Raw genomic sequence first — 13,085 nt, 5'->3', positions numbered from 1 at the left:
GTGTTTGTTGCTCAGACCTTTGCCATCTTTATAAAAGCATTCCCTAGCACTGAGCAACTTCACTTTCACTTTTCACTTTCATGCATTGGAGAAGGAAATGGCAACCCACTCCAGTGTTCTTGCCTGGAGAATCCCAGGGACGGGGGAGCCTGGTGGGCTGCTGTCTGTGGGGTCGCACAGAGTCGGACACGACTGAAGCGATTTAGCAGCAGCAGCAGCAGCATTTGCTGAGAGTTTACTTGATGCCACGCGTTATTCAGTGTTCTTTGCATGTTTTAACTCAGTTTGTCCTCTGCCTCTGAAAGACAGTGTCAGCAATTGAGTGGTGCATTGATTCAGTATGCAAAAGCAGACAGTCTGTTCTAAAGCCAGTGCCACATTGCTTCTTGAATGAGTAAATAGGAGTTATGAAATAGTCACAAAAATTATTCAGTATATGTATTTTTAGGAATTCTGATAGTTAATAATATGAAAGATGTTTATATGTAAGTGTAGTTTAAAAGTTGTATATTGAGAGCTGGAGAAAATAATTGTTTTAGATGAACTTAGGAAAAATACATATTAATGTAATTCTAAGAACTTTTATAATAAATTAAGAACTTATTTTTAACCCTGGCTTTAGTTGTAGAAGTGTTGCAAAGGTGCCAGTCTTCATATAGCTGGTTTATGGAAAATTATTTAACAGGAAATGTCTTATGGTATCTTTAACATGGAATGTAAGGTATTGTTTATATGATTTATCTAAATCTATCTTGGGGAATATTTGACATAATTAATTTTCTTTAATTTTAGACTTGAAGGAGGCATCCAGAAAAAGTAGATGTGTGTCTGTCCAAACAGATCCTACTGATGAAATTCCTACCAAAAAGTCGAAGAAGCATAAAAAGCACAAAAATAAAAAGAAGAAAAAGAAGAAAGAAAAGGAGAAAAAGTATAAAAGACAGTCAGAAGAATCCGAGTCAAAGCCGAAATCACATCATGATGGGAACATAGAGTCGGATTCCTTTTTGAAGTTTGATTCTGAACCTTCAGAGATGGCACTGGAGCATTCTGTAAGAGCATTTGGCCTGTATGATACCAGTGAATCTCCTGCAGTTGTGCTTGAACCTCCTGTAGTTTCGATGGAGGTCTCAGAGCCACACATCTTAGAAACTTTGACGCCAGCTACAAAACATACAGAACTGTCAGTTGCATCTACGTCAGTAGTCTCAATGCCGTCAGAGCAGTCTGTGGCAGTAATGCTGGAACCATCCACAACAAAGATTCTGGATTCCTTTGCAACAGCACCAGTGCCTACAACAACAGTAGTGCTAAAGTCATCTGAGCCAGTGGTAACAGTGTCAGTGGAGTGTCAGATGAAATCTGTGCAGAAATCTTTGGAGAGCACACCTCCAGAGCCATCAAAGATCATGTTGCTAGAGCCTCCAGTAGCAAAAGTGCTAGAGCTATCAGAAACTCTTGTGTCATCAGAGACACCTACTGAGGTGCACCCTGAGCCAAGCACGTCAACAGCAATGGATTTTCCAGAGTCGTCAGCAACTGAAGTGCTAAGATTGCCAGAGCAGCCTGTAGAAGGACCGTCAGAGATTGCAGATTCATCCATGACACGACCGCAGGAGATGCTGGAGCTGCCCAAGACCACAGCGTTGGAGCTGCAGGAGTCGTCGGTGGCCTCAGTGATGGAGTTGCCGGGGCCACCTGCGACCTCCATGCCGGAGTTGCAGGGGCCCCCTGTGACTCCAGTGCTGGAGTTACCTGGGCCCTCTGCTACCCCGGCGCCAGAGTTGCCAGGGCCCCTTTCTACCCCAGTGCCTGAGTTGCTAGGGCCCCCTGCGACAGCAGTGCCCGAGTTGGCGGGGCCCTCTGTGACATCAGTGCCACAGTTGTCACAGGAATTGTCAGGGCTTCCAGCACCATCCATGGGGTTGGAGCCACCACAGGAGGTACCAGAGCCACCTGTGATGGCACAGGAGTTGCCAGGGCTGCCTGCAGTGACAACAGCAGTAGAGTTGCCAGGGCAGCCTGTGGTAACAGTAGCAATGGAGTTGACCGAACAACCTGTGACGACGACAGAATTGGAGCAGCCTGTGGGGATGACAGCGGTGGAACATCCTGGGCAGCCTGAGGTGACAACGGCAACAGGGTTGCTGGGGCAGCCTGAGGCGGCAATGGTGCTGGAGTTGCCGGGACAGCCGGTGGCAACGACAGCGCTGGAGTTGTCAGGGCAGCCTTCGGTGACTGGGGTGCCAGAGTTGCCAGGGCTGCCTTCGGCAACTAGGGCACTGGAGTTGTCGGGGCAGCCTGTGGCAACTGGGGCACTGGAGTTGCCTGGGCAGCTCATGGCAGCTGGGGCACTGGAGTTCTCGGGGCAGTCTGGGGCAGCTGGAGCACTGGAGCTTCTGGGGCAGCCTTTGGCAACAGGGGTGCTGGAGTTGCCAGGGCAACCTGGGGCGCCAGAGTTGCCTGGGCAGCCTGTGGCAACTGTGGCGCTGGAGATCTCTGTTCAGTCTGTGGTGACAACGGAGCTGTCAACGATGACCGTGTCGCAGTCCCTGGAGGTGCCCTCGACGACAGCGCTGGAATCCTATAATACGGTAGCACAGGAGCTGCCTACTACATTAGTGGGGGAGACTTCTGTAACAGTAGGAGTGGATCCCTTGATGGCCCAAGAATCCCATATGTTAGCTTCTAACACCATGGAGACCCATATGTTAGCATCCAACACCATGGACTCCCAAATGCTAGCGTCCAACACCATGGACTCTCAAATGCTAGCATCCAACACTATGGACTCCCAGATGTTAGCCTCTAGCACCATGGACTCCCAGATGTTAGCAACCAGCTCCATGGACTCCCAGATGTTAGCAACCAGCTCCATGGACTCTCAGATGTTAGCAACCAGCTCCATGGACTCTCAGATGCTAGCAACCAGCTCCATGGACTCCCAGATGTTAGCAACCAGCTCCATGGACTCCCAGATGTTAGCAACCAGCTCCATGGACTCCCAGATGTTAGCAACCAGCTCCATGGACTCCCAGATGTTAGCAACCAGCTCCATGGACTCCCAGATGTTAGCAACCAGCACCATGGACTCCCAGATGTTAGCCACTAGCTCTATGGACTCCCAGATGTTAGCATCTGGCACTATGGACTCTCAGATGTTAGCTTCTGGCTCCATGGATGCTCAGATGTTAGCGTCTGGTACCATGGATGCCCAGATGTTAGCATCTAGTACCCAAGATTCTGCTATGTTGGGTTCAAAATCTCCTGATCCCTACAGGTTAGCTCAGGATCCTTACAGATTAGCTCAGGATCCGTATAGGTTAGGTCATGACCCTTACAGGCTAGGTCATGATGCCTACAGGTTAGGGCAGGACCCCTATAGATTAGGCCATGATCCCTACAGACTAACTCCTGATCCCTATAGGATGTCACCTAGACCCTATAGGATAGCACCCAGGTCCTATAGAATAGCTCCCAGGCCATATAGGTTAGCACCTAGACCCCTGATGTTAGCATCTAGACGTTCTATGATGATGTCCTATGCTGCAGAACGTTCCATGATGTCATCTTATGAACGCTCTATGATGTCTTATGAGCGGTCTATGATGTCCCCTATGGCTGAGCGTTCTATGATGTCCGCCTACGAGCGCTCTATGATGTCAGCCTATGAGCGCTCTATGATGTCCCCTATGGCTGAGCGCTCTATGATGTCAGCTTATGAACGCTCTATGATGTCAGCCTACGAGCGCTCCATGATGTCCCCAATGGCTGACCGATCTATGATGTCCATGGGTGCTGACCGGTCTATGATGTCATCGTACTCTGCTGCTGACCGGTCTATGATGTCATCGTACTCTGCAGCTGACCGATCTATGATGTCATCTTATACTGCTGATCGTTCAATGATGTCTATGGCAGCTGATTCTTACACCGATTCTTATACTGATACATACACGGAGGCATATATGGTGCCACCTTTGCCTCCTGAAGAGCCTCCAACAATGCCACCATTGCCACCTGAAGAGCCACCAATGACACCACCATTGCCTCCTGAGGAACCACCAGAGGGTCCAGTGTTAGCCGCTGAGCAGTCAGCATTAACAGCTGAAAATACATGGTCTGCTGAGGTGCCAGCATTACCTCCTGAAGAGTCTGTATCGCTGCCTGAACCTCCTGTGAGTCAAAGTGAGATTGCGGAGCCTTTGGCAGTGACTGCTAATTATTCAGTGTCAGCATCGGAGCCTTCAGTGTTAGCATCAGAGGCTGACGTGACTGTTCCAGAACCACAGCTAGAGCCAGAGTCTTCAGTTATGTCAACACCTGTAGAGTCTGCTGCTGGAGCAGAAGAGCATGAAATGGTTGCAGAGAGACCAGTGACTTACATGGTGTCTGAAACTCCCACAACATCAGCTGAACCAACTGTGTTAACATCAGAGCCTTCTATTATGTCAGAGACAGCAGAAACTTATGATTCCATGAGGGCTTCAGGACAGACTGCCTCAGAGGTATCTATGTCTCTGCTGGAGCCAGCAGTACCTATTGCAGAGCCATCACAGAGCACTGTAGATCTGCCAGCCATGGCTGTTCCAGAGCACCCAGCTGGGATTGTTTCAGAGACATCAACCGTGGCTGTCCCAGAGCCACAGGCTGAGGCTGTCCTAGACCCTCCAGCTGCAGCTGTCCAGGACCCTCCAGCTGTGGCTGTCCTGGACCCACCAGCTGAGGCTGTACCAGAGCCCCTGGCCTTGTCTGAGCCAGAGCATGTTACTGTTGCTGTGCCAGTTGTCTCTACCCTGGAGCCTACTGTGCCTATTCTGGAACCAGTGGTGTCCATCCTTCAACCTAATGTGATTGTTTCAGAACCATCTAGTTGTGTCCAAGAGTCCACTGTGACAATTTCAGAGCCTCCTGTCACTGTCTCAGAGCAAACTCAAGTAATACCAGCTGAGACAGTTGTAGAGTCTACAGCAGTAATATTAGAATCTAGTGTTATAAAAGGAATGAATTTACTATCTGGTGATCAAAGTATTGCTTCAGAGATTGGCCTGCAGGAGATAGCCATGCATTCAGAGGAAGAGCCACGTGCTGAAGGACTCCTGAAGAGTGGCTCTAATGAAACTGAAAATTGTATAAGTACAGACCTTAACATAAATAATCACTTAATTGCTCAAGAGATGGAATGTAGCACAGTGTCTGCTGCCAGCACTGGTGCTATTGGTGAAATGGGTGAAGAGGCAGTTTTGCCTACCAGTGAGACTAAACAATGCACAGTATTGGATACCTGTCCTAGTGTTAGTGAAACTGAGCTAGGAGGAACTCTGTCTTCTGTTGGTCCCCTTGTCCTTGAATCTGAAGCAGTGGGAACTGGTAAGGATCTTGAATTTGGCACAGCATCTGCTCTCAGTTCAGTTAGTAAATATGATGGTGAAGTATCTTTAACTACTCAAGATACTGAACATGACATGGTAATTTCCACCAGTCCCAGTGGTGGCAGTGAAGCTGACATAGAGGGACCTTTGCCTGCTAAAGACATTCATCCTGATTTATCTAATAATTTTATCAACAAGGATGCAGAAGGATCATTACCTGTACAGGAGAGTGACCAGATGTTAGCAGCTGCTATCAGTCCTAAAGAAAGTAGTGGAGAAGATAAAGAAGTATCTCTCACTACTAAAGAGATATTGTCTGATTCAGGATTTCCTGCCAGCATTGATGATATTAATGAAGCTGATTTAGTGAGACCATTACTTCCTAAAGACATGGAACGTCTTACAAACCTTAGAGCTGGTATTGAAGGACCTTTACTTCCGAGTGAGGTGGAACGGGATAAATCTGCTGCCAGTCCAGTTGTAATTAGTATACCAGAAAGAGCTTCAGAGTCGTCTTCAGAGGAAAAAGATGATTATGAAATTTTTGTAAAGGTTAAGGACACACATGAAAAAAGCAAGAAAAATAAGAACCGTGACAAAGGCGAGAAAGAGAAGAAAAGAGACTCTTCGTTAAGGTCGAGAAGTAAACGTTCCAAGTCTTCTGAACACAAATCTCGAAAACGCACCAGTGAATCTCGTTCTAGGGCAAGGAAGAGATCATCTAAGTCCAAGTCTCATCGCTCTCAAACACGTTCGCGGTCACGATCAAGACGCAGGAGGAGGAGCAGCAGGTCAAGATCAAAGTCCAGGGGAAGGCGATCTGTATCAAAAGAGAAGCGCAAAAGATCTCCAAAGCACAGATCCAAGTCCAGGGAAAGAAAAAGAAAAAGATCAAGCTCCAGGGATAACCGGAAAACAGGTAGAGCTCGAAGTCGCACCCCAAGTCGTCGGAGCCGGAGTCATACTCCGAGTCGTAGGAGAAGATCCAGATCCGGGGGGAGAAGGAGCTTTAGCATTTCCCCTAGCCGACGGAGCCGCACCCCAAGCCGAAGGAGCCGCACCCCAAGCCGAAGGAGCCGCACCCCAAGCCGAAGGAGCCGCACCCCTAGCAGACGGAGCCGGACCCCGAGTCGACGGAGCCGGACCCCGAGCCGTCGGAGAAGATCAAGATCTGTGGTAAGAAGACGAAGCTTCAGTATATCACCAGTCAGATTACGGCGATCACGAACACCCTTGAGAAGAAGGTTTAGCAGGTCTCCAATCCGTCGCAAACGATCCAGGTCTTCAGAAAGAGGCAGATCACCTAAACGTCTCACAGATTTGAGTGAGTCATTTAAATATTTAATGGTATTAAAGAATGATTTGAATCTGAATTTTTTTCTGTGAGTTTAATGACATATTGGGGATTATTGGTTTTTGAGGATAAATATTTCTATAAGTTTTTGTAATTAGCTTCTGTTTAGAAAATGTGGGAATAAGTACATTTATAATTAGCTTTAAAAGATTAGCTTTGGAGTATATTAGAACCAAAGTATTTCCATACTTTAATGTTTTCTTTCTGCTTGAACCATATACCATAACTAAAAATGGCAAGTAGAAGTTCAATTAAGTGTTGTTACTGTAATTATTCCAACATAGGTTCTTGCAAATAAGCCTGAAATCAGACATTTCTTTTTTAAATAGTTACATGTCTTAAAATGGCATATAGAACTGTTAAATGTTTGTGAGGATAATTCTAATGGGTATAATGGGTAATGTAAGTGAGTAGGGAATTTTGCATGTGGGGAGTTAGTGATTTCAGTCTGTCTGTCTTTTACAAAATGAAGTGTTCTAATATCTCCTGCTTTTTTAAGTGAGCAGAGGTGACTAAAATTTGATGGATAATGTATGACTACTGTTAATGGATAATTTGTCATTATCCCAGTAGATTGGACATTTCCAGGTCAGACTAGTCTAAAGAAAAAGTCCTAGACAGAACCTTAGGGGAGAATGATTCAGTTTAACAGATGGTTTTTGAGTGCTTTTTTTATTAAAAACATAAAGATTACCAGCTAGTACAAGAGACACAGATAAAATGCATGTATGTCTGTTTTACCAAGTAGTGAAACTGCCTAAGAGCAGAATGTGATGATTGCTGTAAATACTGGTACAGATTAGGTATTTCGGGAGCACAATGGAGAGGAATGTTAAATTCTGACTTAAGACTTGTTACTTTGAAATGGTGGCAGTTTTGAAATTGGGCTCAAAGAGTGATTTAGAATGTTATTAAGAGATTTAGAAGGAGAGTAATTTAAGGGGCACCATAGTTTTGGAAAATAAAGTAGGCTTTGGCAGGTGTGGGAGTTAGCATGTATAGCAGGGTGATTATTGTAGTTGTGTAGTTTAGCTGTTTTGTATAGTGTTTGAGTGGGAAGCTAAATACGGACTTAATTCACTTAAATAGGGGGCATTTTCTTTATTTCTTTAAATCTTTGAGCCAAAGAATGATTTCATCACAGCTGTAAGTTTGGGCAGAAAATTGATGCCTTTAATTTTTTTAGCATGTAAAACATTAGATAATATAAAATGTATAGCCTTTCAGGAAAACTGCTTTTTGTATTTTTCCTCTTGCAGATAAGGCTCAGTTACTTGAAATAGCCAAAGCTAATGCAGCTGCCATGTGTGCTAAGGCTGGTGTTCCTTTACCACCAAACCTAAAGCCTGCACCCCCACCTACAATAGAAGAGAAAGTTGCTAAAAAGTCAGGAGGAGCTACTATAGAAGAACTAACTGAGGTAAGCTAGACAGAATTTGTTTTCATTCTTAAATGGATTACTCCAGTGATGTTGACTCTGGAGCGTGCCAAAAACCTGAATTGTGGGCTGAACTGATAATGGCTGGCACCAAGTGGCCAAAACCCGAAATACAGACGTGGCAGCGGCAGAAGCTCTGTTTAGCAGGCCATTATCCGGGATGGCTAAGCTCCGCTAGCTAAGTTACTTCCCATTACTTTTGCTTTCCAGTTTTAGAAGCCAAACTGACTGAGGAGTGGGACGGTTCGTTTGAATGGAGGAGGTGTTGAGTGAGCAACACGCAGAAGCTCGCCTACAGTTTCGTTTCCATTCACGACGCGTTCACTGATCGCCACGAGTGTACTGCATATACGCAAAGACACAGACAATCTTCAGAAATGATCTTTTGCCACCGGAGCTTGGAAATTAATGAGAATAGCTGGCCATTGCCTGAAAGGAACTTCTTTCGCATCAACATTTCGGGTTTTGGCTGTTTGGTACCAGCCATTGGTGATAATGGCCGGCCATTATCAGTTCTTCCTGCGGTTCGGGTTTTGGCAGTAACATATATATTTTAAACACAATTATTTTTGTTTTTAAGAATTTGATCTTTTCAATTGAGGCTTTTTTTTTTGTCTTATGGCTTTGTTTTATTAAAATTTGTTTGGTTTTTTTTTTTTTTTTTTGGAGGACGCTGAAATATTGCTGCTAGGATCCAGAAATACCACACTGTTTCAGATATTGAAACTTGTTATTGGCTAGCCTTATGCCAGCCTGCCACTGTCAATATATTCTGTTCCCCTTGATTACAAGCTTGGTATACTCTGTGTTTTTGGCTAAATGAGCTTTTTATCTGATTAAAATATTTTCAATTGATAAGGGATATGACAAATTCTACTGCTTGTATAGAGACAAGTCCACCCAAATTTACTCTGACCTTTTTATAAAGCCAGGTAATGGGAGTCTGTTCCTTTGCTTCTCAAGGAGGAATTGACTTTGCTTTATGTGTCAGACCTCATCATTGCACCCTCTCCATCATGCCTTATATTCCATCCTTGAGTTCTGTTCCTTTAGACACTCAACCTATAAAACATTTATGGAAAGACATGCTATTATCTAGCCCAGTTGCAAGTGTTTCAAATTTTGTTTAGCCATACATTTGGGGATTGCATAGTTTCTTAATCTCTTTCCTTAGATTTATTACAATATGAATTACAACTTTTTTTTTTTTTTTTTTATGTTTAAGGACCTAGTGAAGACTTCTATTGCTTGCTTATCAAATCCAAGCTCCTTATCCAAAACCTTATGAACACTTAGTGATTCCCTATATATTTTAGCCTCATCTTCAGCCCTCTTATCCCTTTTAATAAGTTTTTTCTCACCTCTTTACCACTACCTGACTATAGAGTGACTTTCTTTTCCTTTCCCTGCTAATCCTTTTTCTTAACTATGAAAATCTGGCTTAGAACTTTCAAGGAATATTCCTTGATTATCAGATTCTGCCTGATTCTGTTCTCTCTTAAGCTTTTGTTCTTTGAGCACTTATGTACTCAGTTTGTATTATATCAGTTTGCACTTGTTAAACTGTGTTGCTCTGTAAAAGCGTTCCTCAATTATCTCATGTGTATGTATTCCGTCTTTTGAACTAGATTGTAAGCTCCTTGAGAGCAGGGACCATGTCTTTTATTTTTTTGTATTCCCTGGACAGTGCCCAGTACAGTGCTCTGCACATAGTAGGTGCTCAATAAATGTTGTTAACTGACTGACCAGCTAGAGTGTGTTTAAATAAGTAGTGAGCTAAGTTACCCAGCTATAAATTTTATGTGGTTTTGAATTTAAGAAATTATGTGTTATTCTGCATAAAGTGTAAGATTTATCTTTTGTTTGTTTTTACTTTTTAAGAAATGCAAACAGATTGCACAGAGTAAAGAAGATGATGATGTAATAGTGAATAAGCCGCATGTTTCGGATGAAGAGGAAGAAGAACCTCCTTTTTATCATCATCCCTTTAAACTCAGTGAACCCAAACCCATTTTTTTCAATCTGAATGTGAGTATTAATGTTTTTGAACTGGTAAAACAGCACAACTTGTAGAACTATTTAAGTAAAACTGAAATAATATTTAGTTTTGAATTTAGGTTAAATACTGTGAGAAATAGTCATTTTCCGATTATGTTGAAAATCTATTGAATTTTGAATTAAGAAAAACATTCTTGAATTAAGAAAAACATTATGTTTTTAGATTGCTGCAGCAAAGCCAACTCCACCAAAAAGCCAGGTAACATTAACAAAAGAATTCCCTGTATCATCTGGATCGCAACATCGGAAAAAAGAAGCAGATAGTGTTTATGGAGAGTGGGTCCCTGTAGAGAAAAACGGTGAAGAAAACAAAGATGATGATAATGTTTTCAGCAGCAATTTGCCCTCTGAGGTAAGTAAGAGGACTATTATGTATTTTTCTTTTTATATACCTGAACCTGCATTTTATTGTTATTTTATATCTGATTTGGATTCTGTTTCACTCTTCTTAGGGCCGGGTTAAACGGCAGGGCCGGGTTAGACGACAGATGAAACAACCCGCAGCTTCTCATTTGACAGTAACTCGATGCAATTCACTTTGTGGAACCAAGCCACAAAGTGAAAAGCATCGAATTGCAGAGAACAGTGTTATCACGTCCCTACCCAACATTGGGCCCTCCTTGCACTTGTGGGAAGGTAGCCCAAGGTACAACTATTTAGCTTCCCGTTTTGCTTCAAGGCTCTATAGCTCTAGATTTTGGTGGTAGCAAATTTATTGGGTGGAGGGATTTGAGCAGAGAGAGGCAGATCCTCAGGTTCAACACAAGAACTGGATTGGAAAAGGTCCCTGTAGGCTGATGTGAGCATCTCGGATACATAGCCTGTTGCCCTTTAAATAATGGTTTCTTACTATATTTCTCTGGGTTGTTTGTCAGATAGCCTTTAATTTTAATCATTTTCCCCTTCTGTGTGCTACCTTGGCCCTTTTGAATTCTTGTGTTTAACCTAATGCTCAGCCTTGGTACTTCATTTCCCTTCTCCTTCCCCTTTTTGCTACTATTAAAAGTTGGAGAAGTGGAATTCACACCTTGAAATTTCCAGGAGGCTATAGTTGTATCTTGTCAAAATGACGCAGTAATAATGCCAAGTGTCAAAACAGCCCCATTAAAATGCCGCCTGATTAAATAATGTGCTGCTAAATATAGTGCACATGAAAACAGCGAGACTGTATATATATGTAAATATATATATATATATCTGTATCTTTGTATGTATCTCTGTATCTGTACCTTTGCTGTATCTTTTAATAAACAGTTTACTTTTATTTAACTTGTTGTGCAAAATCACGCTTGGGGGATCTGGGAGGGTGGAGACTTACTAGGGGGGTGGGAGTTTTAAATGATACAATAGACTAGTCATCACCTCTTGCCCTTGGTTTCCAAAACCCAGACATTTTGTCCAAGGACTAGACTAGATATCTGATGCCCGTACAGTGTAGGGATTCTTCCCCAGTTCCTATCCTTGCCATTTTGGGATATGTGGATCCAGAGAGACCTGTACTCTTCACCTACAGGTTCCCCTTATTGACCATATCATCATCATCCAATAAACACCTCTGATAATACAAATAAACAAATTCTGTTTATAAAGTTAAAAGTGAACAGAACCCAAATCAGAAACTTTGGTAGTATTTTTTTCCCCTGAGCTCTTCACAAGAGACATTGTTTTTTTTTTTTGTTTTGTTTTTGACCTGTGGCATTTGGAATAGAGCACAGTCTGTGCAATGACACTGGACATAATTAGCCAGTGCAACTTACAGTCACTGTTGATACTTACATGAGGTTCAACAACTGAAGCAAGGTATGCCATCACCAGTGAAGGAGAGACAGCTTATTTGGACAATTTTTAGTGAAGCCAGTTGAGTAGTTCAGTTGCTGATTCGCAAATCAGGCTACTTACTGCACATCTCAAGAGGGAAAGGTTAACTGACATTTATAACTGACTTGAATCTAGTAATAGCTGAGTATAAACCATGGTAAGAGGGCTGAACTGACTGACTTAGAAATTCTAATACACATGCTTTTAGTAATTTCTTAAACATTAAGCATTTAACAGAGTTAGAAAAAAACGAGACATTTATGTGAAAAAAATTTTCCAACGTGGTAAAGCCCTATAAATATTGCATAATTCCAAAAGATTTTCCTGGGAAGATAAGTGACTATAACTATTTAACTTCAGTGGAACATGGGGAAGATGCTTAGTGAATCCTGGTGATTACGGTTCTTATTGATTAAGAGTATATATAAATGTGTGCGTGTGTATATATATTACCGTATTTAGCCGTTTTCAGTCTTAACACTGAAACTGTGGTGCCTTACGTTGTCTGTCATCAATAGTGGTTGTCAAATTTGAATGAAAGTTGGGGGAATTAACTCCAAAGACATCTGGGAGAGGGGAGTAGGTGGGTATTAAGATTTTATAAAATAAGTAAAAGGAGCCTTTTATTAAAGCAGGAGACAAAAGTTCTGTTCATGAAGCAGATTTCTCCTGTGGGGGATATTATATACAGCTATTGCTATCAGAACTCTAAGCTAGTTTCTTAGACAGTTAGACTAAAAAATATGTGCTAACTTTAATTTCAAGTAAAACAATCCCCAAATTTTAGGAAGGGACAGCAGTTTGCTTTTGTTTTTAGGTCTGTGTACTTTTACCTAGAAGTAATATTGAACATCTAAAGGAAGTGTTCACTGTATGAAATGTTTAGTTCTAGTTATTTAGCCGTATCTTACAAATATATTAGTAAGATTAATGTTCTATATTCTAAATGTTTGTAGAATACTATTGGTGACATTTTATGGGAGCATTGAGTCTTGATTCCCTGTCAGGGGTTGAAATAAAGATTTTATATAGAAAAGAAAGTTCT

At 42.5% G+C, this 13,085-nt stretch overlaps 1 protein-coding gene across 7 annotated transcripts in view; it reads left to right on the top strand.

Annotated features, from left to right (window-relative positions):
* Positions 1-13,085, top strand: part of SON (SON DNA and RNA binding protein) — a 31,096-nt gene that overhangs the window by 4,340 nt on the left and 13,671 nt on the right. For 5 of the 7 annotated variants that reach the window (XR_009735304.1, XR_009735218.1, XM_061407878.1 and 2 more), the window contains exons 3-6: positions 793-6,696; positions 7,986-8,146; positions 10,046-10,192; positions 10,386-10,574. Coding sequence is in view for 5 of the 7 variants with exons in the window: in XM_061407878.1 (XP_061263862.1) it covers positions 793-6,696; positions 7,986-8,146; positions 10,046-10,192; positions 10,386-10,574 (6,401 nt within the window). In the remaining 2 variants the exon portion in view is untranslated. Of the gene's footprint in view, positions 1-792; positions 6,697-7,985; positions 8,147-8,374; positions 9,907-10,045; positions 10,193-10,385; positions 10,575-10,674; positions 11,492-13,085 lie in introns of those variants that run through there. The other 2 variants (XM_061410045.1, XM_061410824.1) reach the window with 2 other exon arrangements.

Source organism: Bos javanicus, chromosome 1, assembly GCF_032452875.1.
Source record: "Bos javanicus breed banteng chromosome 1, ARS-OSU_banteng_1.0, whole genome shotgun sequence".
Lineage (NCBI taxonomy): Eukaryota > Metazoa > Chordata > Mammalia > Artiodactyla > Bovidae > Bos > Bos javanicus.
This window is presented reverse-complemented; position numbering and strand designations above follow the sequence as displayed.